Raw genomic sequence first — 25,049 nt, forward strand, 5'->3', positions numbered from 1 at the left:
TGTTACCACATCTGTCTGTGAAGACAAAGGACGAGAGAGGTGTGTTACTGCGTCTGTCTGTGAAGACAAAGGACGAGAGAGGTGTGTTACTGCGTCTGTCTGTGAAGACAAAGGACAAGAGAGGTGTGTTACTACATCTGTCTGTGAAGACAAAGGACGAGAAAGGTGTGTTACTACATCTGTCTGTGAAGACAAAGAACGAAAGAGGTACATACGTTGCATCGGTAACGATAACGAGAGCTTGTACTCCATTATCTCTAGTGCCTCACATGCCACCACCACTACCGTGACTAGTGTTTTGTTTTAAGACATTTTGTCAAAGGTCCATTTCATCGAATGACAATCTTGGCAACAATTAATTATTCAAATAACATCGAATGTGGTATAAATTGCAGACAATAATGCTTGCCATTGTCAATTCTGATTCACTCTTGATTACGACAAAAGTTTGTTTGTTCTTGAATGTTGATTTTGACATGCATTAATTGATATTAAATGGCGCTTTATTCCTGAGTCAATTCACACATTCGTAGGTACTCACTGTCTTTAAACAATGCAATTCCACACGACAAACTTCCTGTCTCCATCGAGTACTGGTGACAAGAAGTAACCCAACCCCTCCAGACTTTTAATTTTAGTCAACAATTCACCCGATTTCTTAATTTTAATCAGTACAATTACTAAGAAAAGTGATCAATGTTACAGAGCATCATACAATAATATCAGAAAAACTAAAAACAAAATTTGAAAAAAATTGTAAACAGATTTTAGACAATGATAACAAATGGAAAAAAAAAATTGCGCACTTACAGAGAACTGAAAACAGACTTTGGCTGTCAAAAATACTCATCACTTGTCATCAATGACAAAATTGAGGATTAGTGCTCACAGACTACAAATAGAGACTGGGAGATATAATAACACAAATATATCTGACAGAAAATGTCTATGTTGTGAAAATATAGAAGAACATTTTCTTTTAACTGTGATCTTTAAGCGGGAAAAAGAAAAAAACTTTATTAGCTGTTATCACCCCCACATTTAGCAAAAGATAAAGAAAAACTAAAATATATTTTAAATAATAAAGATGAGAAAACAATAATACAAATAGCAAAATACATAGAGAACTGTTTCAAAATAAGAGAGGAAAAACTGAAAACAATATAGTCAGCTATCTCAAGATAAGGTCATTCACCAACCCAAATATGGAAAACAATCCAATTTACAAACACATTTTCGACTTAATTGGCAGTGAATCAGCAGCCACAGAACCCCGATACAGTACTGCTACGTAAGGTCAAATGAACTGTGTTCAAGTTATTGGGAAACATATTTGTTCTCTGTCGACAGAGAAGTCAGTAAACAGTCATGTAGATCACTTGTTCTTGTCAGGGCACGTTACACAAATCACAGAGGAACTGTGAACGAATTCATTAAAGACTTTACACACCGACCAAGTGATTGACAGCGCGCGTAGCCAATCAATGATCTAGTATGTTTTTACTGGCTGTAATTCTCACTGCAAATCTCAAAACAGCTGGCATGGCATGGGCTGTTTCCTTTTAGCAGTCACAGTGTACACTAGAGCATTTTTAGACTATTTTAATATTACAAGCACGGTGTATTTATAAGTAATACATGCTTGTAACGTACAGTTTAAAACAATTAAAGTGGGAGGGCTGTCACCTGCGCACGCGTGGGAATTGAGTCTCAAGCGACGATAACAACACGCTGAAAACGCAAAGGCTCATTGATAGTCGCTTGTTTGTGAATAATGACACGCTATGGCCATCTGACGCATGCGCAAGTGACGACTCCCCCGCTTTAATGTAAATAAATGAACGAATAAACCTTGCATGTTATCGGGGAGGTTAAAATCTCAGAGTTTAAATTAAAGACACCAGTAGTCTTTGGTTTAAAAGTGGTAGAGTCGGATCAGTTTTTATAAAGTTGATTAAAAGTGACAAAAACATAGACCTTGCTTTTTTTCATTTGACGTCTTGCAACAAGAGAATGTACAATTATTACCACCCAGGTCATTTACACTGATCATTTTTACCTAAAAGTCGTAAAGCAGGCTTGAGTCTGGTTCTCGAGTGGCCAGTGTCTGTGTAACTAAATATAAACAGGCCGTGCTTGCAATAAACGCCCGAGTTATCAGTAAAAAAATACGTCATACTTGTAACCATGAGTTAAAAAGAGAAACATATAACTATATATAATGGCATGATCTCAATCGATTAGACATAGTGAAATATTTGTCTGGCCGAAACTCCCGCGGTCGAAATTTCCTACATTCGCATGCATGCAAGGGTTGAATATATTGTGAAAAATGTCATTTCTCCCGATTCATATACTAGGTTTTTTTTTTTTTATAATTAAAACGAGTGTATTTAATTGAAACTTCAGGGGTGTTATTTCCGGCAGACGTTTTATCTGGGGGACGTTTTGAAGCGGTTCACAAGGTACAAGAAAATACTCGAACCATGCACGTACTTTTTCTGACCAAAGGTGGTGACCGAAAAGGACGTGTATACACTCCATGACTAATTAGCATAAATTAAAATATGATTTGTCAGTGAATTTCTGTAAAAGCATAATGAGTTGGTCATGTGATAAAAAGGTTATTATTTAAATTCACTTATTCATAGTTACCCAAATAATCACTGGTTGTATTATGCACTCACCATTGGTTCATGGATAATACTGGCCCATGATATCACTAATATCAACCTACCCTACCGGTACCAACAAGTGATATCCCATGATGTCTCATAATAGCTGCCGATAAATGTGTTTTGATAATCATTTTAAAAACAGTTGAAGTAACTGGGGTGGTTATTTTGAATATAGTAAAAATTGTATTGCGTTATTTTCAACTTTCTTGTACATGTAGAATGTTAAATACTTATAATACCCATCGAAGAGTCAGTATTCTACAATTCAGATCATGCAACAAATTTTATCTGTAATATTTTGCGATGGTACATAGTCACCATCTTTTCCATGGTGTACAGGGTGATGTGATAATTTTGAAGAATTTTAGTTTCAGTGTGATGTACTTGAGTATGCTTATCTGTGTACTATAGCATTTGAAATGCATTGTTTTCATTTTCCTGTTGTTGATAATCACTTAGTTTTGTCTATATAGTGTTTTTTTAAGACTACATTTAATTTTATTGGGATTTGTTGTTACTCATAATAATTCAGTTCAAACTAACAATATTTATGAATAAATTACTTCATATAATTACTTGAATCTTGTCATGGTTGTAAACTCTCATTATTCGTTCAAACTAACAATATTTATGAATAAATTACTTCATATAATTACTTGAATCTTGTCATGGTTGTAAACTCTCATTATTCGTTCAAACTAACAATATTTATGAATAAATTACTTCATATAATTACTTGAATCTTGTCATGGTTGTAAACTCTCATTATTCGTTCAAACTAACAATATTTATGAATAAATTACTTCATATAATTACTTGAATCTTGTCATGGTTGTAAACTCTCATTATTCGTTCAAACTAACAATATTTATGAATAAATTACTTCATATAATTACTTGAATCTTGTCATGGTTGTAAACTCTCATTATTCGTATGAAGATATGCAATGATACCCTATAATTTGCTCTCAAACAGATCTGAGTTCGCCTCTACTGCAAAATGCAGTCAATCACAAAACCCTGGCAAACTTGCGTGTTACAAACAACTGAATAAAATAGTTGACACGAAATATATGATTTTTCTTTGAGAATCACATATTTCTGAAAATTGTATATAGAGGGCGCTTTCTCATAGTTTTGATTCAGCTCTTGGTTTCATTGTCCACGTTATTTTATTCTAAATATCACAATAACAAAATATCAAAGAATATTAAATTAAATCAATATTTGAGTGCAATATTGATTTTAACCTGCCATGCTTGTACTTGATTGGCTAATACAAATTTGAGTATTTCAACACTAGAGGGTGCAATAATCATGTTCTCGTACAAATGTTCACGATTAATTTCTTTCGTCGTCAATGGCTGACAACTCAAAGTCCGAAATCTGTGTATCTTGGTTATACACAACAACTAACTGACTTGATATATCACCAACAATTACCGTCATTTTACCCTGTGGCTAGTTGTTTTCACTGGCGGATCCAGAAATTCGGTGAGGGGCTGGGTTTGTCAATTGATCTGTCACTTTTTGGCGGGCTGAAGGGGCGAATTGATGTCACGGAGCTCAGAGTTCTCTAAGGTTTATGATTTCATGGGAGGTGATTTGAAATGAGATATTGGTAGTATTACAACAAATTACGGTAGAGAAAGGCAGTCCACTAAATATAACATTACACAAAGTATTGCTACAGGTAAAAAACGTATTTTATTTAACTTGAAACTAACTTTTTTATTAAAACACTGTTACAGAGAAACATGTCGCTTAGCATGGTTGTAATTACATGACGTTATGGTGACATTCAAAGATAAGTCTTTCCTTTGTAATTACAAAATCCTGATCTAGGCGAATTTAGAAACGGTTTCAAAACTCTTCTACGATGACCCTGAAATATTGAACACGCTTTTGAACAGAAAAACTTCATCCCGCAGTCGTCATCTCCATCTTCATTGAAACTGTCCTCATCACTTTCGTCGCTGTCATAGTGACTGTCATCCATGAAAAACATCGTTGATTTCTTATAACAATGCTCACACGGCATGACCAGCATCTCATTTCTCATCACGGGTCGAATGGTCTTGGCATGAGCCTTCTCTTCTTGTAGAGGGCGTTTCAGACGTCGTTCGCCTAATACGGGAGGAGAAGGTAGAAAACATATTACACATTGTGAACATCTTAGCGAGTTGTTGGATTTATATCGCATCGTTGGTTTAACTCACCTATATAATCTACAAATATCGATGTAGTGTAGTCGCCACCATATTCATACATCATTCGTACGCCATTTTGAAGATACTGACGTAATGCAGTATCCATTGGACCTATGTCGTCATCGACCATAAGACCATAAGTTGATGTCAGTGTCATTACGGGATCAGGGTCGTCATCGGTGTCCTGGAAACAAAAGTAGAAGCACATGAAATTTAAAGCCATATTTCGATAGCCAAGTGGCGCAACGTCACAGCCTCGGCGCTATTCCAAGTAGTGGTTGATGCGAGTCGTCGCTATCAATACCCCTCCCCGATATATGATAGTTACACATTCGTTTAATACATAACACTAGATATGAACACATATCGAATCTAACTTATACTAGACCGTAACGACCAATTTGTTTGGGGACTTGACGTTTTTTTTCCCAGGGCCGTAAGCGACCAGGGTCGGAACGTTTGGAAATCTCTCATATATAGTTATTTGAAGCACAGTCCCTCAGGTGTTGAGGAACTGTGTTTGAAGACTGGCATATGAAACGTATGTTGTTGTTTATCAGTGACTAGATTCGGTGAGAGAATATGTGGTCATCTAATACTACCGGTAGTATTCATATAATAGACATACCTTTAAGTTCGTAAATGCATTGGCAGCATATATATCCAAAGAACGTGCATGACCAAAACAACATTGCATCCAGGTGAATTGAAGTAATAAATCAATGTCTTCAAACGATCCATTTAATGGAACGGCCAGGTACAGTTCAAACTTCTCTGTAAAAAACAACAACAACAATTAGTGTTGTTCCGTGTCTGTCAATCGTATATACGAAGTTGTAGAAACGGATTGGCGAAGTACATCGTGTTTTTACGCTATATGTAACAGAAGCTCTGAGATAGATTTATAGAAAAGCTGCATTGGACTTTGTATATTGAGTATATTAACGAGACAACATCTACTGTATTCATCCGCGATTAGTTAGTAGTTAGTTAGACTTAACTATGAACGACCGCATAATAGGTAGTATGGGAAAATTTATGCTACAACCTTATACGACTGGTAGTATGCGACATACTTACCAGCCCAGTTAACACTTCGAGCATGCAATAAATAAACATCAGATGGACCATCATTGGTAAACCAACAGCTATCAAGATGAGATAACTTATCACTGTTAGGTACGCTCTGACGACAGCCACCACATTTCATCACTAGCGGAACCTTCCATGGATTACCCGCTGGTTTGACTGCCATAGTAGTAACGGGAACTATGGGGACATAACATACACATTTAATTAAAATATGAAAACTGTAGTATATTTAAATCGGCAAATGCGTAATTAACACTGCTTTAATAATGACACTCCACTAGAACGACGGTAGTTTTATGATGCATGCGCACAACTTCCTGTTAATAGCGGTGACATCACTCACACTGAACGAATAGTGTCACAATAGGATACCGATGTGCCTTGCAATGCATGCAGGTAAGACTATGATCTAAATTTTACCATCAATGCTGAGTACTGTAAAGGGGGTAATTATTCACTGGGTTTTAATTTAACTTATTTCGCTGAATGAAAAAATGTGCTAAATTAAAACACAGTGAATATGTAAAACTTAGCATAAAACACATTATCTAAATGACGAAACCGTGAATTTGAAACCCACTGAATATGCCTGAAATGGTAAATCAGTGAAATTTAAACCCAGTGAAAATTAGTCATTTTACAGTATATCCACAGACTAAAGATTATGAGAAACTGTAGAACTCTGTTTTAGCTGCGTACTTACCGATATGTTGTGTACGAATTCCAGGAGAATACCAATTTGTAGAATACGAGCAATAAATCTCACAGTCACGATTGTACTTGAAGTGGAAATCGGTTCTCTTTATATACCTTACATACTGGTTAGTGGCACTTGGAGTGAACGTTGTGAACCAATCATAGGTTATCCAGCCTTCCGGTGCGGACAACCAATCACATGGAACGGACAAATATTATTGTTAAGATACGTCGTGTGCTGGCGCTTTAATATGGCAAAATATCCAACACCTACCGCAGGATGGCGTGCTTCACACGTGAATATGTTCCGGATAATCAGTGAATGAAAGACTTTGCAACCAGACAACACAGTGGCAATGACATTTTTCTCGAAAATTGACGAAATACAATGAAATGAAAACTTACTATTTAGGAAACGCTCGCTTGTTTCCACGAGTAGTAGAAGTAATTATTAGTTGATTGAATAAAATAGTTAGTTCAAAAATAGGTTAAACATACATGTACAAAATTGAGACATATAACACGTAATTTAATATTTCGATACTAGACACAAGTTCTACAATTTATATAACCGACATTGACATTTGAGAAAATCTGTAAACGCATATTATTGTGACTTTTTCTGTGAGTTATTCAAACAATTTCATTTAATTCAATACAGTCAACTTCGTGAACGCCTAACTGTGGATGAAACATTCTTTCTATTTTTGATCAACAATCATTGAATAGTTTTAACTAATCAAATAATACAGAGAAACATAGTACCAATTCATACTACATTGTAACATTTAGGGAAAATTGTCATCATTTAAGAGCACCTGCTAAAATTGACGTTTTAGCTGCTCTGTCTAACGGCGTCAATTGTACTTCAGACTAGTAATACAATTGTATTACTAGTTTGAGATTATACGCAATAATTTCATTAATTCGGATACTTAAAGATGACTCTTCATTTCTCGATGAAAAACACAGAAAGGTTACGCAGAAAGCAAAGATTATAAACACATCTTATACATGTATTTCAACACTAAAAAGGCAGTAAACTAATCGGTGTCGCATGATGGCGTTGGTCAAATCTCGTCAGTGAGAACAAAATGCACAAAAAGATTAGTCTGATTGATTGTAACAGTGACAGACTGGCTATTTCCTGGATATATAATAGACCGGACATGGCGCAAAACAAGGAGGTGTCTGTGAAGACAAAGAACGAAAGGGGTGTGTTACTACATCTGTCTGTGAAGACACAAAGGACGGGAGAGGTGTGTCTCACTGCGTCTGTCTGTGAAGACAAATGACGAGAGAGGTGTGTTACCACATCCGTCTGTGAAGACAAAAGACGAGAGAGGTGTGTTACTGCGTCTGTCTGTGAAGACAAAGGACGAGAGAGGTGTGTTACTGCGTCTGTCTGTGAAGACAAAGGACAAGAGAGGTGTGTTACTACATCTGTCTGTGAAGACTCAAAAGACGAGAGAGGTGTGTTACTACATCTGTCTGTGAAGACAAAGGACGAGAGAGGTGTGTTACTACATCTGTCTGTAAAGACAAAGGACGAGAGAGGTGTGTTACTACATCTGTCTGTGAAGACAAAGAACGAAAGAGGTACATACGTTGCATCGGTAACGATAACGAGAGCTTGTACTCCATTATCTCTAGTGCCTCACATGCCACCACCACTACCGTGACTAGTGTTTTGTTTTAAGACATTTTGTCAAAGGTCCATTTCATCGAATGACAATCTTGGCAACAATTAATTATTCAAATAACATCGAATGTGGTATAAATTGCAGACAATAATGCTTGCCATTGTCAATTCTGATTCACTCTTGATTACGACAAAAGTTTGTTTGTTCTTGAATGTTGATTTTGACATGCATTAATTGATATTAAATGGCGCTTTATTCCTGAGTCAATTCACACATTCGTAGGTACTCACTGTCTTTAAACAATGCAATTCCACACGACAAACTTCCTGTCTCCACCGAGTACTTGTGACAAGAAGTAACCCAACCCCTCCAGACTTTTAATTTTAGTCAACAATTCACCCGATTTCTTAATTTTAATCAGTACAATTACTAAGAAAAGTGATCAATGTTACAGAGCATCATACAATAATATCAGAAAAACTAAAAACTAAATTTGAAAAAAAAATGTAAACAGATTTTAGACAATGATAACAAAGGACTTTGGCTGTCAAAAATACTCATCACAGGTCATCAATGACAAAATTGAGGATTAGTGCTCACAGACTACAAATAGAGACTGGGAGATATAATAACACAAATATATCTGACAGAAAATGTCTATGTTGTGAAAATATAGAAGAACATTTTCTTTTAACTGTGATCTTTAAGCGGGAAAAAGAAAAAAAACTTTATTAGCTGTTATCACCCCCACATTTAGCAAAAGATAAAGAAAAACTAAAATATATTTTAAATAATAAAGATGAGAAAACAATAATACAAGTAGCAAAATACATAGAGAACTGTTTCAAAATAAGAGAGGAAAAACTGAAAACAATATAGTCAGCTATCTCAAGATAAGGTCATTCACCAACCCAAATATGGAAAACAATCCAATTTACAAACACATTTTCGACTTAATTGGCAGTGAATCAGCAGCCACAGAACCCCGATACAGTACTGCTACGTAAGGTCAAATGAACTGTGTCCAAGTTATTGGGAAACATATTCGTTCTCTGTCGACAGAGAAGTCAGTAAACAGTCATGTAGATCACTTGTTCTTGTCAGGGCACGTTACACAAATCACAGAGGAACTGTGAACGAATTCATTAAAGACTTTACACACCGACCAAGTGATTGACAGCGCGCGTAGCCAATCAATGATCTAGTATGTTTTTACTGGCTGTAATTCTCACTGCAAATCTCAAAACAGCTGGCATGGCATGGGCTGTTTCCTTTTAGCAGTCACAGTGTACACTATAGCATTTTTAGACTATTTTAATATTACAAGCACGGTGTATTTATAAGTAATACATGCATGATGCTTGTAACGTACAGGGTTTAAGAAAATTAAAGCGGGAGGGTCGTCACCTGCGCACGCGTGGGAATTGAGTCTCAAGCGACGATAACACCACGCTGAAAACGCAAAGGCTCATTGATAGTCGCTTGTTTGTGAATAATGACACGCTATGGCCATCTGACGCATGCGCAAGTGACGACTCTCCCGCTTTAATGTAAATAAATGAACGAATAAACCTTGCATGTCATCGGGGAGGTTAAAATCTCAGAGTTTAAATTAAAGACACCAGTAGTCTTTGGTTTAAAAGTGGTAGAGTCGGATCAGTCTTTATAAAGTTGATTAAAAGTGACAAAAACATAGACATTGTTTTTTTTTTTCATTTGACGTCTTGCAACAAGAGAATGTACAATTATTACCACCCAGGTCATTTACACTGATCATTTTTACCTGAAAGTCGTAAAGCAGGCTTGAGTCTGGTTCTCGAGTGGCCAGTGTCTGTGTAACTAAATATAAACAGGCCGTGCTTGCAATAAACGCCCGAGTTATCAGTAAATAAATACGTCATACTTGTAACCACGAGTTAAAAAGAGAAGCATATAACTATATATAATGGCATGATCTCAATCGATTAGACATAGTGAAATATTTGTCTGACCGAAACTCCCGCGGTCGAAATTTCCTACATTCGCATGCATGCAAGGGTTGAATATATTGTGAAAAATGTCATTTCTCCCGATTCATATACTAGGTTTTTTTATAATTAAAACGAGTGTATTTAATTGAAACTCTAGGGGTGTTTTTTCCGGCAGACGTTTTATCTGGGGACGTTTTGTTCTACACTAACTCTGAGGGCCGTTGTCGGAGTAAATTTAGGCATATTGCTAATCACGATTCACCGTATTGCTTTGAAGTCGGTCGTAGATATTATGAACGTAGCTGAACTTTGAGTCGCGTTCATGCATGGCCAGTGTGTGAACTGAATTGGAATAAAGAGATATAATAACCAGAACTATTAAACACTGATGCAACCATCGTGTTTTGCGTTCCATTTGAAAGTATGGCTTTCATTTTAGACAACTGCAGTGCTTATGTATGAGAAAACATTGCTTTGTAATTTATATTTTACGTCTCGTAATCGTGTGCATCTTCCACCTTTGCAGCGGTTCATAAGGTACAAGAAAATACTCAAACCATGCACGTACTTTTTCTGACCAAAGGTGGTGACCGAAAAGGACGTGTATAAACTCCATGACTAATTAGCATAAATTAAAATATGATTTGTCAGTGAATTTCTGTAAAAGCATAATGAGTTGGTCATGTGATAAAAAGGTTTTTACTTAAATTCACTTATTCGTAGTTACCCAAATAATCACTGGTTGTATTATGCACTCACCATTGGTTCATGGATAATACTGGCCCATGATATCACTAATATCAACCTACCCTACCGGTACCAACAAGTGATATCCCATGATGTCTCATAATAGCTGCCGATAAATGTGTTTTGATAATCATTTAAAAAACAGTTGAAGTAACTGGGGGGGGGGGGTTATTTTGAATATAGTAAAAATTGTATTGCGTTATTTTCAACTTTCTTGTACATGTAGAATGTTAAATACTTATAATACCCATCGAAGAGTCAGTATTATACAATTCAGATCATGCAACAAATTTTATCTGTAATATTTTGCGATGGTACATAGTCACCATCTTTTCCATGGTGTACAGGGTGATGTGATAATTTTGAAGAATTTCAGTTTCAGTTTGAGTATGCTTATCTGTGTACTATAGCATTTGAAATGCATTGTTTTCATTTTCCTGTTGTTGATAATCACTTAGTTTTGTCTATATAGTGTTTTTTTAAGACTACATTTAATTTTATTGGGATTTGTTGTTACTCATAATAATTCAGTTCAAACTAACAATATTTATGAATAAATTACTTGATATAATTACTTGAATCTTGTCATGGTTGTAAACTCTCATTATTCGTATGAAGATATGCAATGGTACCCTATAATTTGCTCTCAAACAGATCTGAGTTCGCCTCTACTGCAAAAGGCAGCCAATCACAAAACCCTGGCAAACTTGCGTGTTACAAACAACTGAATAAATTAGTTGACACGGAATATATGATTTTTTTTTGAGAATCACATATTTCTGAAAATTGTATATAGAGGGCGCTTTCTCATAGTTTTGATTCAGCTCTTGGTTTCATTGTCCACATTATTTTATTCTAAATATCACAATAACAAAATATCAAAGAATATTAAATTAAATCAATATTTGAGTGCAATATTGATTTTAACCTGCCATGCTTGTACTTGATTGGCTAATACAAATTTGAGTATTTCAACACTAGAGGGTGCAATAATCATGTTCTCGTACAAATGTTCACGATTAATTCCTTTCGTCGTCAATGGCTGACAACTCAAAGTCCGAAATCTGTGTATCTTGGTTATATACAACAACTAACTGACTTGATATATCACCAACAATTACCGTCATTTTACCCTGTGGCTAGTTGTTTTCACTGGCGGACCCAGAAATTCGGTGAGGGGCTGGGTTTGTCAATTGATCTGTCATTTTTTTGGCGGGCTGAAGGGGCGAATTGATGTCACGGAGCCCAGAGTTCTCTAAGATTTATGATTTCATGGGAGGTGATTTGAAATGAGATATTGGCAGTATTACAACAAATTACGGTAGAGAAAGGCAGTCCACTAAATATAACATTACACAAAGTATTGCTACAGGTAAACAACGTATTTTATTTAACTTGAAACTATCTTTTTTATTAAAACAACACTGTTACAGAGAAACATGTCGCTTAGCATGGTTGTAATTACATGACGTTATGGTGAGATTCAAAGATAAGTCTTTCCTTTGTAATTACAAATTCCTGATCTAGGCGAATTTAGAAACGGTTTCAAAACTCTTCTACGATGACCCTGAAATATTGAACACGCTTTTGAACAGAAAAACTTCATCCCGCAGTCGTCATCTCCATCTTCATTGAAACTGTCCTCATCACTTTCGTCGCTGTCATAGGGACTGTCATCCATGAAAAACATCGTTGATTTCTTATAACAATGCTCACACGGCATGACCAGCATCTCATTTCTCATCACGGGTCGAATGGTCTTGGCATGAGCCTTCTCTTCTTGTAGAGGGCGTTTTAGACGTCGTTCACCTAATACGGGAGGAGAAGGTAGAAAACATATTACACATTGTGAACATCTTAGCGAGTTGTTGGATTTATATCGCATCGTTGGTTTAACTCACCTATATAATCTACAAATATTGATGTATTGTAGTCGCCACCATATTCATACATCATTCGTACGCCATTTTGAAGATACTGACGTAATGCAGTATCCATTGGACCTATGTCGTCATCGACCATAAGACCATAAGTTGATGTCAGTGTCATTACGGGATCAGGGTCATCATCGGTGTCCTGGAAACAAAAGTAGAAGCACATGAAATTTAAAGCCATATTTCGATAGCCAAGTGGCGCAACGTCACAGCCTCGGCGCTATTCCAAGTAGTGGTTGATGCGAGTCGTCGCTGTCAATACCCCTCCCCGATATATGATAGTTACACATTCGTTTAATACATAACACTAGATATAAACACATATCGAATCTAATTTATACCAGGCCGTAACGACCAATTTGTTTGGGGACTTGACGTTTTTTTTACCAGGGCCGTAAGCGACCAGGGTCGGAACGTTTGGAAATCTCTCATATATAGTTATTTGAAGCACAGTCCCTCAGGTGTTGAGGAACTGTGTTTGAAGACTGATATATGAAACGTATGTTGTTGTTTATCAGTGACTTGATTCATATAATAGACATACCTTTAAGTTCGTAAATACATTGGCAGCATATATATCCAAAGAACGTGCATGACCAAAACAACATTGCATCCAGGTGAATTGAAGTAATAAATCAATGTCTTCAAACGATCCATTTAATGGAACGGCCAGGTACAGTTCAAACTTCTCTGTAAAAAACAACAACAACAATTAGTGTTGTTCCGTGTTTGTCAATCGTATATACGAAGTTGTAGAAACGGATTGGCGAAGTACATCGTGTTTTTACGCTATATGTAACAGAAGCTCTGAGATAGATTTATAGAAAAGCTGCATTGGACTTTGTATATTGAGTATATTAACGAGACAACATCTACTGTATTCATCCGCGATTAGTTAGTAGTAGTTAGTTAGACTTAACTATGAACGACCGCATAATAGGTAGTATGGGAAAATTTATGCTACAACCTTATACTACTGGTAGTATGCGACATACTTACCAGCCCAGTTAACACTTCGAGCATGCAATAAATAAACATCAGATGGACCATCATTGGTAAACCAACAGCTATCAAGATGAGATAACTTATCACTGTTAGGTACGCTCTGACCACACCCACCACATTTCATCAATAGCGGAACCTTCCATGGATTACCCGCTGGTTTGACTGCCATAGTAGTAACGGGAACTATGGGGACATAACATACACATTTAATTAAAATATGAAAAATGTAGTATACTAGTATATGTTTAAATCGGTAAATGCGTAATTAACACTGCTTTAATAATGACACTCCACAAGAACGACGGTAGTTTTATGATGCATGCGCACAACTTCCTGTTAATAGCGGTGACATCACTCACACTGAACGAATGGTGTCACAATAGGATACCGATGTGCCTTGCAATGCATGCAGGTAAAACTTATGATCTAAATTTTACCATCAATGCAGAGTATATCCACAGACTACTGACCTTCAATTTGATCACAGTTCTTTGTACGTTTCCCCCTGACCTTCAGTAGTCGCTTCACCAAATCGGGTTTGGAACCATTAACCGAAAGACCTTCCTTCTTAAGTTTGATTTTTAACTCTGAAACATTGAGATCTGATAACTTCAATCTATCAACCAACTCGTTCTTATTGCCACCGATTGGAAGGTGACGCTTACGTAACATTTCCTTTAGTCGTGGCAGGTTTTTATATTTGTACTTGTCGGATGCTTTCATATCTGTAAACAAAGGGCACAATGAATGACACAAGAAGGGTAAAGAGAAAGTACGGTATACCATGAGTATACGAAGATTTTGCAGTACAGAAAAGATAACAGAACCGAAATATCACCACAGACATTTTTATTTCAGATTCAATTCGTATCTTACTTCTGAACTCTGGAGTTGGCATTTCCATAATCTGTCCGGTAGCTGTTGTATATTTCTGTACTTTAATCATTCTTGTGTCTATAATAAAAATATATATGCATATGTACAATGATTATGATATAACAATCGTTTGGCATGTTCGATATTGATGGGCAAGTGTATTATATAAACAGGGAATAAAATCGGTTCTACTGCACTATCCGTATTCAAAGTTTGTTTTTGTTGGTTAGGTTATAACGGGTTGAAGCTCTGATTATTCAGACCAATTTTATCAAAACACGATTGCCACAAATTGTTGAAATTTATATCGAAAACTAAAGATTATGAGAAACTGTAGAACTCTGTTTTAGCTGCGTACTTACCGATATGTTGTGTACGAATTCCAGGAGAATACCAATTTGTAGAATACGAGCAATAAATCTCACAGTCACGATTGTACTTGAAGTGGAAATCGGTTCTCTTTATATACCTTACATACTGGTTAGTGGCACTTGGAGTGAACGTTGTGAACCAATCATAGGTTATCCAGCCTTCCGGTGCGGACAACCAATCACATGGAACGGACAAATATTATTGTTAAGATACGTCGTGTGCTGGCGCTTTAATATGGCAAAATATCCAACACCTACCGCAGGATGGCGTGCTTCACACGTGAATATGTTCCGGATAATCAGTGAATGAAAGACTTTGCAACCAGACAACACAGTGGCAATGACATTTTTCTCGAAAATTGACGAAATACAATGAAATGAAAACTTACTATTTAGGAAATGCTCGCTTGTTTCCACGAGTAGTAGAAGTAATTATTAGTTGATTGAATAAAATAGTTAGTTCAAAAAATAGGTTCAACATACATGTACAAAATTGAGACATATAACACGTAATTTAATATTTCGATACCAGACACAAGTTCTACAATTTATATAACCGACATTGACATTTGAGGAAAATCTGTAGACGCATATTATTGTGGCTTTTTCTGTGAGTAATTCAAACGATTTCATTTAATTCAATACAGTCAACTTCGTGAACGCCTAACTGTAGATGAAACATTCTTTCTATTTTTGATCAACAATCATCGAATAGTTTTAACTAATCAAATAATACAGAGAAACATAGTACCAATTCATACTACATTGTAACATTTAGGGAAAATTGTCATCATTTAAGAGCACCTGCTAAAATTGACGTTTTAGCTGCTCTGTCTAACGGCGTCAATTGTACTTCAGACTAGTAATACAATTGTATTACTAGTTTGAGATTATACGCAATAATTTCATTAATTCGGATACTTAAAGATGACTCTTCATTTCTCGATGAAAAACACAGAAAGGTTACGCAGAAAGCAAAGATTATAAACACATCTTATACATGTATTTCAACACTAAAAAGGCAGTAAACTAATCGGTGTCGCATGATGGCGTTGGTCAAATCTCGTCAGTGAGAACAAAATGCACAAAAAGATTAGTCTGATTGATTGTAACAGTGACAGACTGGCTATTTCCTGGATATATAATAGACCGGACATGGCGCAAAACAAGGAGGTGTCTGTGAAGACAAAGAACGAAAGGGGTGTGTTACTACATCTGTCTGTGAAGACACAAAGGACGGGAGAGGTGTGTCTCACTGCGTCTGTCTGTGAAGACAAATGACGAGGGAGGTGTGTTACCACATCTGTCTGTGAAGACAAAGGACGAGAGAGGTGTGTTACTGCGTCTGTCTGTGAAGACAAAGGACGAGAGAGGTGTGTTACTGCGTCTGTCTGTGAAGACAAAGGACGAGAGAGGTGTGTTACTGCGTCTGTCTGTGAAGACAAAGGACAAGAGAGGTGTGTTACTACATCTGTCTGTGAAGACTCAAAAGACGAGAGAGGTGTGTTACTACATCTGTCTGTGAAGACAAAGGACGAGAGAGGTGTGTTACTACATCTGTCTGTAAAGACAAAGGACGAGAGAGGTGTGTTACTACATCTGTCTGTGAAGACAAAGAACGAAAGAGGTACATACGTTGCATCGGTAACGATAACGAGAGCTTGTACTCCATTATCTCTAGTGCCTCACATGCCACCACCACTACCGTGACTAGTGTTTTGTTTTAAGACATTTTGTCAAAGGTCCATTTCATCGAATGACAATCTTGGCAACAATTAATTATTCAAATAACATCGAATGTGGTATAAATTGCAGACAATAATGCTTGCCATTGTCAATTCTGATTCACTCTTGATTACGACAAAAGTTTGTTTGTTCTTGAATGTTGATTTTGACATGCATTAATTGATATTAAATGGCGCTTTATTCCTGAGTCAATTCACACATTCGTAGGTACTCACTGTCTTTAAACAATGCAATTCCACACGACAAACTTCCTGTCTCCATCGAGTACTTGTGACAAGAAGTAACCCAACCCCTCCAGACTTTTAATTTTAGTCAACAATTCACCCGATTTCTTAATTTTAATCAGTACAATTACTAAGAAAAGTGATCAATGTTACAGAGCATCATACAATAATATCAGAAAAACTAAAAACTAAATTTGAAAAAAAAATGTAAACAGATTTTAGACAATGATAACAAAAGACTTTGGCTGTCAAAAATACTCATCACAGGTCATCAATGACAAAATTGAGGATTAGTGCTCACAGACTACAAATAGAGACTGGGAGATATAATAACACAAATATATCTGACAGAAAATGTCTATGTTGTGAAAATATAGAAGAACATTTTCTTTTAACTGTGATCTTTAAGCGGGAAAAAGAAAAAAAACTTTATTAGCTGTTATCACCCCCACATTTAGCAAAAGATAAAGAAAAACTAAAATATATTTTAAATAATAAAGATGAGAAAACAATAATACAAGTAGCAAAATACATAGAGAACTGTTTCAAAATAAGAGAGGAAAAACTGAAAACAATATAGTCAGCTATCTCAAGATAAGGTCATTCACCAACCCAAATATGGAAAACAATCCAATTTACAAACACATTTTCGACTTAATTGGCAGTGAATCAGCAGCCACAGAACCCCGATACAGTACTGCTACGTAAGGTCAAATGAACTGTGTTCAAGTTATTGGGAAACATATTTGTTCTCTGTCGACAGAGAAGTCAGTAAACAGTCATGTAGATCACTTGTTCTTGTCAGGGCACGTTACACAAATCACAGAGGAACTGTGAACGAATTCATTAAAGACTTTACACACCGACCAAGTGATTGACAGCGCGCGTAGCCAATCAATGATCTAGTATGTTTTTACTGGCTGTAATTCTCACTGCAAATCTCAAAACAGCTGGCATGGCATGGGCTGTTTCCTTTTAGCAGTCACAGTGTACACTATAGCATTTTTAGACTATTTTAATATTACAAGCACGGTGTATTTATAAGTAATACATGCTTGTAACGTACAGTTTAAAACAATTAAAGTGGGAGGGCTGTCACCTGCGCACGCGTGGGAATTGAGTCTCAAGCGACGATAACAACACGCTGAAAACGCAAAGGCTCATTGATAGTCGCTTGTTTGTGAATAATGACACGCTATGGCCATCTGACGCATGCGCAAGTGACGACTCCCCCGCTTTAATGTAAATAAATGAACGAATAAACCTTGCATGTTATCGGGGAGGTTAAAATCTCAGAGTTTAAATTAAAGACACCAGTAGTCTTTGGTTTAAAAGTGGTAGAGTCGGATCAGTTTTTATAAAGTTGATTAAAAGTGACAAAAACATAGACCTTGCTTTTTTTCATTTGACGTCTTGCAACAAGAGAATGTACAATTATTACCACCCAGGTCATTTACACTGATCATTTTTACCTAAAAGTCGTAAAGCAGGCTTGAGTCTGGTTCTCGAGTGGCCAGTGTCTGTGTAACTAAATATAAACAGGCCGTGCTTGCAATAAACGCCCGAGTTATCAGTAAAAAAATACGTCATACTTGTAACCATGAGTTAAAAAGAGAAACATATAACTATATATAATGGCATGATCTCAATCGATTAGACATAGTGAAATATTTGTCTGGCCGAAACTCCCGCGGTCGAAATTTCCTACATTCGCATGCATGCAAGGGTTGAATATATTGTGAAAAATGTCATTTCTCCCGATTCATATACTAGGTTTTTTTTTTTTATAATTAAAACGAGTGTATTTAATTGAAACTTCAGGGGTGTTATTTCCGGCAGACGTTTTATCTGGGGGACGTTTTGAAGCGGTTCACAAGGTACAAGAAAATACTCGAACCATGCACGTACTTTTTCTGACCAAAGGTGGTGACCGAAAAGGACGTGTATACACTCCATGACTAATTAGCATAAATTAAAATATGATTTGTCAGTGAATTTCTGTAAAAGCATAATGAGTTGGTCATGTGATAAAAAGGTTATTATTTAAATTCACTTATTCATAGTTACCCAAATAATCACTGGTTGTATTATGCACTCACCATTGGTTCATGGATAATACTGGCCCATGATATCACTAATATCAACCTACCCTACCGGTACCAACAAGTGATATCCCATGATGTCTCATAATAGCTGCCGATAAATGTGTTTTGATAATCATTTTAAAAACAGTTGAAGTAACTGGGGTGGTTATTTTGAATATAGTAAAAATTGTATTGCGTTATTTTCAACTTTCTTGTACATGTAGAATGTTAAATACTTATAATACCCATCGAAGAGTCAGTATTCTACAATTCAGATCATGCAACAAATTTTATCTGTAATATTTTGCGATGGTACATAGTCACCATCTTTTCCATGGTGTACAGGGTGATGTGATAATTTTGAAGAATTTTAGTTTCAGTGTGATGTACTTGAGTATGCTTATCTGTGTACTATAGCATTTGAAATGCATTGTTTTCATTTTCCTGTTGTTGATAATCACTTAGTTTTGTCTATATAGTGTTTTTTTAAGACTACATTTAATTTTATTGGGATTTGTTGTTACTCATAATAATTCAGTTCAAACTAACAATATTTATGAATAAATTACTTCATATAATTACTTGAATCTTGTCATGGTTGTAAACTCTCATTATTCGTTCAAACTAACAATATTTATGAATAAATTACTTCATATAATTACTTGAATCTTGTCATGGTTGTAAACTCTCATTATTCGTTCAAACTAACAATATTTATGAATAAATTACTTCATATAATTACTTGAATCTTGTCATGGTTGTAAACTCTCATTATTCGTTCAAACTAACAATATTTATGAATAAATTACTTCATATAATTACTTGAATCTTGTCATGGTTGTAAACTCTCATTATTCGTTCAAACTAACAATATTTATGAATAAATTACTTCATATAATTACTTGAATCTTGTCATGGTTGTAAACTCTCATTATTCGTATGAAGATATGCAATGATACCCTATAATTTGCTCTCAAACAGATCTGAGTTCGCCTCTACTGCAAAATGCAGTCAATCACAAAACCCTGGCAAACTTGCGTGTTACAAACAACTGAATAAAATAGTTGACACGAAATATATGATTTTTCTTTGAGAATCACATATTTCTGAAAATTGTATATAGAGGGCGCTTTCTCATAGTTTTGATTCAGCTCTTGGTTTCATTGTCCACGTTATTTTATTCTAAATATCACAATAACAAAATATCAAAGAATATTAAATTAAATCAATATTTGAGTGCAATATTGATTTTAACCTGCCATGCTTGTACTTGATTGGCTAATACAAATTTGAGTATTTCAACACTAGAGGGTGCAATAATCATGTTCTCGTACAAATGTTCACGATTAATTTCTTTCGTCGTCAATGGCTGACAACTCAAAGTCCGAAATCTGTGTATCTTGGTTATACACAACAACTAACTGACTTGATATATCACCAACAATTACCGTCATTTTACCCTGTGGCTAGTTGTTTTCACTGGCGGATCCAGAAATTCGGTGAGGGGCTGGGTTTGTCAATTGATCTGTCACTTTTTGGCGGGCTGAAGGGGCGAATTGATGTCACGGAGCTCAGAGTTCTCTAAGGTTTATGATTTCATGGGAGGTGATTTGAAATGAGATATTGGTAGTATTACAACAAATTACGGTAGAGAAAGGCAGTCCACTAAATATAACATTACACAAAGTATTGCTACAGGTAAAAAACGTATTTTATTTAACTTGAAACTAACTTTTTTATTAAAACACTGTTACAGAGAAACATGTCGCTTAGCATGGTTGTAATTACATGACGTTATGGTGACATTCAAAGATAAGTCTTTCCTTTGTAATTACAAAATCCTGATCTAGGCGAATTTAGAAACGGTTTCAAAACTCTTCTACGATGACCCTGAAATATTGAACACGCTTTTGAACAGAAAAACTTCATCCCGCAGTCGTCATCTCCATCTTCATTGAAACTGTCCTCATCACTTTCGTCGCTGTCATAGTGACTGTCATCCATGAAAAACATCGTTGATTTCTTATAACAATGCTCACACGGCATGACCAGCATCTCATTTCTCATCACGGGTCGAATGGTCTTGGCATGAGCCTTCTCTTCTTGTAGAGGGCGTTTCAGACGTCGTTCGCCTAATACGGGAGGAGAAGGTAGAAAACATATTACACATTGTGAACATCTTAGCGAGTTGTTGGATTTATATCGCATCGTTGGTTTAACTCACCTATATAATCTACAAATATCGATGTAGTGTAGTCGCCACCATATTCATACATCATTCGTACGCCATTTTGAAGATACTGACGTAATGCAGTATCCATTGGACCTATGTCGTCATCGACCATAAGACCATAAGTTGATGTCAGTGTCATTACGGGATCAGGGTCGTCATCGGTGTCCTGGAAACAAAAGTAGAAGCACATGAAATTTAAAGCCATATTTCGATAGCCAAGTGGCGCAACGTCACAGCCTCGGCGCTATTCCAAGTAGTGGTTGATGCGAGTCGTCGCTATCAATACCCCTCCCCGATATATGATAGTTACACATTCGTTTAATACATAACACTAGATATGAACACATATCGAATCTAACTTATACTAGACCGTAACGACCAATTTGTTTGGGGACTTGACGTTTTTTTTCCCAGGGCCGTAAGCGACCAGGGTCGGAACGTTTGGAAATCTCTCATATATAGTTATTTGAAGCACAGTCCCTCAGGTGTTGAGGAACTGTGTTTGAAGACTGGCATATGAAACGTATGTTGTTGTTTATCAGTGACTAGATTCGGTGAGAGAATATGTGGTCATCTAATACTACCGGTAGTATTCATATAATAGACATACCTTTAAGTTCGTAAATGCATTGGCAGCATATATATCCAAAGAACGTGCATGACCAAAACAACATTGCATCCAGGTGAATTGAAGTAATAAATCAATGTCTTCAAACGATCCATTTAATGGAACGGCCAGGTACAGTTCAAACTTCTCTGTAAAAAACAACAACAACAATTAGTGTTGTTCCGTGTCTGTCAATCGTATATACGAAGTTGTAGAAACGGATTGGCGAAGTACATCGTGTTTTTACGCTATATGTAACAGAAGCTCTGAGATAGATTTATAGAAAAGCTGCATTGGACTTTGTATATTGAGTATATTAACGAGACAACATCTACTGTATTCATCCGCGATTAGTTAGTAGTTAGTTAGACTTAACTATGAACGACCGCATAATAGGTAGTATGGGAAAATTTATGCTACAACCTTATACGACTGGTAGTATGCGACATACTTACCAGCCCAGTTAACACTTCGAGCATGCAATAAATAAACATCAGATGGACCATCATTGGTAAACCAACAGCTATCAAGATGAGATAACTTATCACTGTTAGGTACGCTCTGACGACAGCCACCACATTTCATCACTAGCGGAACCTTCCATGGATTACCCGCTGGTTTGACTGCCATAGTAGTAACGGGAACTATGGGGACATAACATACACATTTAATTAAAATATGAAAACTGTAGTATATTTAAATCGGCAAATGCGTAATTAACACTGCTTTAATAATGACACTCCACTAGAACGACGGTAGTTTTATGATGCATGCGCACAACTTCCTGTTAATAGCGGTGACATCACTCACACTGAACGAATAGTGTCACAATAGGATACCGATGTGCCTTGCAATGCATGCAGGTAAGACTATGATCTAAATTTTACCATCAATGCTGAGTACTGTAAAGGGGGTAATTATTCACTGGGTTTTAATTTAACTTATTTCGCTGAATGAAAAAATGTGCTAAATTAAAACACAGTGAATATGTAAAACTTAGCATAAAACACATTATCTAAATGACGAAACCGTGAATTTGAAACCCACTGAATATGCCTGAAATGGTAAATCAGTGAAATTTAAACCCAGTGAAAATTAGTCATTTTACAGTATATCCACAGACTAAAGATTATGAGAAACTGTAGAACTCTGTTTTAGCTGCGTACTTACCGATATGTTGTGTACGAATTCCAGGAGAATACCAATTTGTAGAATACGAGCAATAAATCTCACAGTCACGATTGTACTTGAAGTGGAAATCGGTTCTCTTTATATACCTTACATACTGGTTAGTGGCACTTGGAGTGAACGTTGTGAACCAATCATAGGTTATCCAGCCTTCCGGTGCGGACAACCAATCACATGGAACGGACAAATATTATTGTTAAGATACGTCGTGTGCTGGCGCTTTAATATGGCAAAATATCCAACACCTACCGCAGGATGGCGTGCTTCACACGTGAATATGTTCCGGATAATCAGTGAATGAAAGACTTTGCAACCAGACAACACAGTGGCAATGACATTTTTCTCGAAAATTGACGAAATACAATGAAATGAAAACTTACTATTTAGGAAACGCTCGCTTGTTTCCACGAGTAGTAGAAGTAATTATTAGTTGATTGAATAAAATAGTTAGTTCAAAAATAGGTTAAACATACATGTACAAAATTGAGACATATAACACGTAATTTAATATTTCGATACTAGACACAAGTTCTACAATTTATATAACCGACATTGACATTTGAGAAAATCTGTAAACGCATATTATTGTGACTTTTTCTGTGAGTTATTCAAACAATTTCATTTAATTCAATACAGTCAACTTCGTGAACGCCTAACTGTGGATGAAACATTCTTTCTATTTTTGATCAACAATCATTGAATAGTTTTAACTAATCAAATAATACAGAGAAACATAGTACCAATTCATACTACATTGTAACATTTAGGGAAAATTGTCATCATTTAAGAGCACCTGCTAAAATTGACGTTTTAGCTGCTCTGTCTAACGGCGTCAATTGTACTTCAGACTAGTAATACAATTGTATTACTAGTTTGAGATTATACGCAATAATTTCATTAATTCGGATACTTAAAGATGACTCTTCATTTCTCGATGAAAAACACAGAAAGGTTACGCAGAAAGCAAAGATTATAAACACATCTTATACATGTATTTCAACACTAAAAAGGCAGTAAACTAATCGGTGTCGCATGATGGCGTTGGTCAAATCTCGTCAGTGAGAACAAAATGCACAAAAAGATTAGTCTGATTGATTGTAACAGTGACAGACTGGCTATTTCCTGGATATATAATAGACCGGACATGGCGCAAAACAAGGAGGTGTCTGTGAAGACAAAGAACGAAAGGGGTGTGTTACTACATCTGTCTGTGAAGACACAAAGGACGGGAGAGGTGTGTCTCACTGCGTCTGTCTGTGAAGACAAATGACGAGAGAGGTGTGTTACCACATCTGTCTGTGAAGACAAAAGACGAGAGAGGTGTGTTACTGCGTCTGTCTGTGAAGACAAAGGACGAGAGAGGTGTGTTACTGCGTCTGTCTGTGAAGACAAAGGACAAGAGAGGTGTGTTACTACATCTGTCTGTGAAGACTCAAAAGACGAGAGAGGTGTGTTACTACATCTGTCTGTGAAGACAAAGGACGAGAGAGGTGTGTTACTACATCTGTCTGTAAAGACAAAGGACGAGAGAGGTGTGTTACTACATCTGTCTGTGAAGACAAAGAACGAAAGAGGTACATACGTTGCATCGGTAACGATAACGAGAGCTTGTACTCCATTATCTCTAGTGCCTCACATGCCACCACCACTACCGTGACTAGTGTTTTGTTTTAAGACATTTTGTCAAAGGTCCATTTCATCGAATGACAATCTTGGCAACAATTAATTATTCAAATAACATCGAAT

The 25,049-nt window shown here is 36.3% G+C and overlaps 3 protein-coding genes across 3 annotated transcripts; all 3 read right to left on the bottom strand.

Annotated features, from left to right (window-relative positions):
* Positions 1–4,365: 4,365 nt before the first annotated feature.
* On the bottom strand, positions 4,366–8,319 carry LOC102800868 (uncharacterized). Its single transcript, XM_085501835.1, has 6 exons — positions 8,283–8,319; positions 7,946–8,080; positions 5,968–6,156; positions 5,516–5,661; positions 4,897–5,071; positions 4,366–4,804 (listed from the first exon to the last, which is right to left on the bottom strand). The coding sequence occupies exons 1-6, from the start codon at positions 8,317–8,319 to the stop codon at positions 4,479–4,481; spliced, it is 1,008 nt and encodes a 335-aa protein (XP_085357961.1). The 3' UTR covers positions 4,366–4,478.
* A 4,079-nt stretch (positions 8,320–12,398) lies between these two features.
* Positions 12,399–15,790, bottom strand: LOC146740565 (uncharacterized). The gene is made up of 8 exons (XM_085501685.1): positions 15,783–15,790; positions 15,213–15,319; positions 14,851–14,928; positions 14,445–14,699; positions 13,969–14,157; positions 13,514–13,659; positions 12,937–13,111; positions 12,399–12,844 (listed from the first exon to the last, which is right to left on the bottom strand). Exons 1-8 carry the CDS (start codon positions 15,788–15,790, stop codon positions 12,519–12,521), a joined length of 1,284 nt encoding a protein of 427 aa, XP_085357811.1. The 3' UTR covers positions 12,399–12,518.
* Positions 15,791–20,968: 5,178 nt separating this feature from the next.
* LOC146740566 (uncharacterized) lies at positions 20,969–24,922 on the bottom strand. Its single transcript, XM_085501836.1, has 6 exons — positions 24,886–24,922; positions 24,549–24,683; positions 22,571–22,759; positions 22,119–22,264; positions 21,500–21,674; positions 20,969–21,407 (listed from the first exon to the last, which is right to left on the bottom strand). The coding sequence occupies exons 1-6, from the start codon at positions 24,920–24,922 to the stop codon at positions 21,082–21,084; spliced, it is 1,008 nt and encodes a 335-aa protein (XP_085357962.1). The 3' UTR covers positions 20,969–21,081.
* Between the last annotated feature and the right edge of the window lie 127 nt (positions 24,923–25,049).

The sequence above is a fragment of the Saccoglossus kowalevskii genome, chromosome 7 (assembly GCF_978046115.1).
Source record: "Saccoglossus kowalevskii chromosome 7, keSacKowa6.1, whole genome shotgun sequence".
NCBI classification, from domain to species: Eukaryota; Metazoa; Hemichordata; class Enteropneusta; family Harrimaniidae; genus Saccoglossus; species Saccoglossus kowalevskii.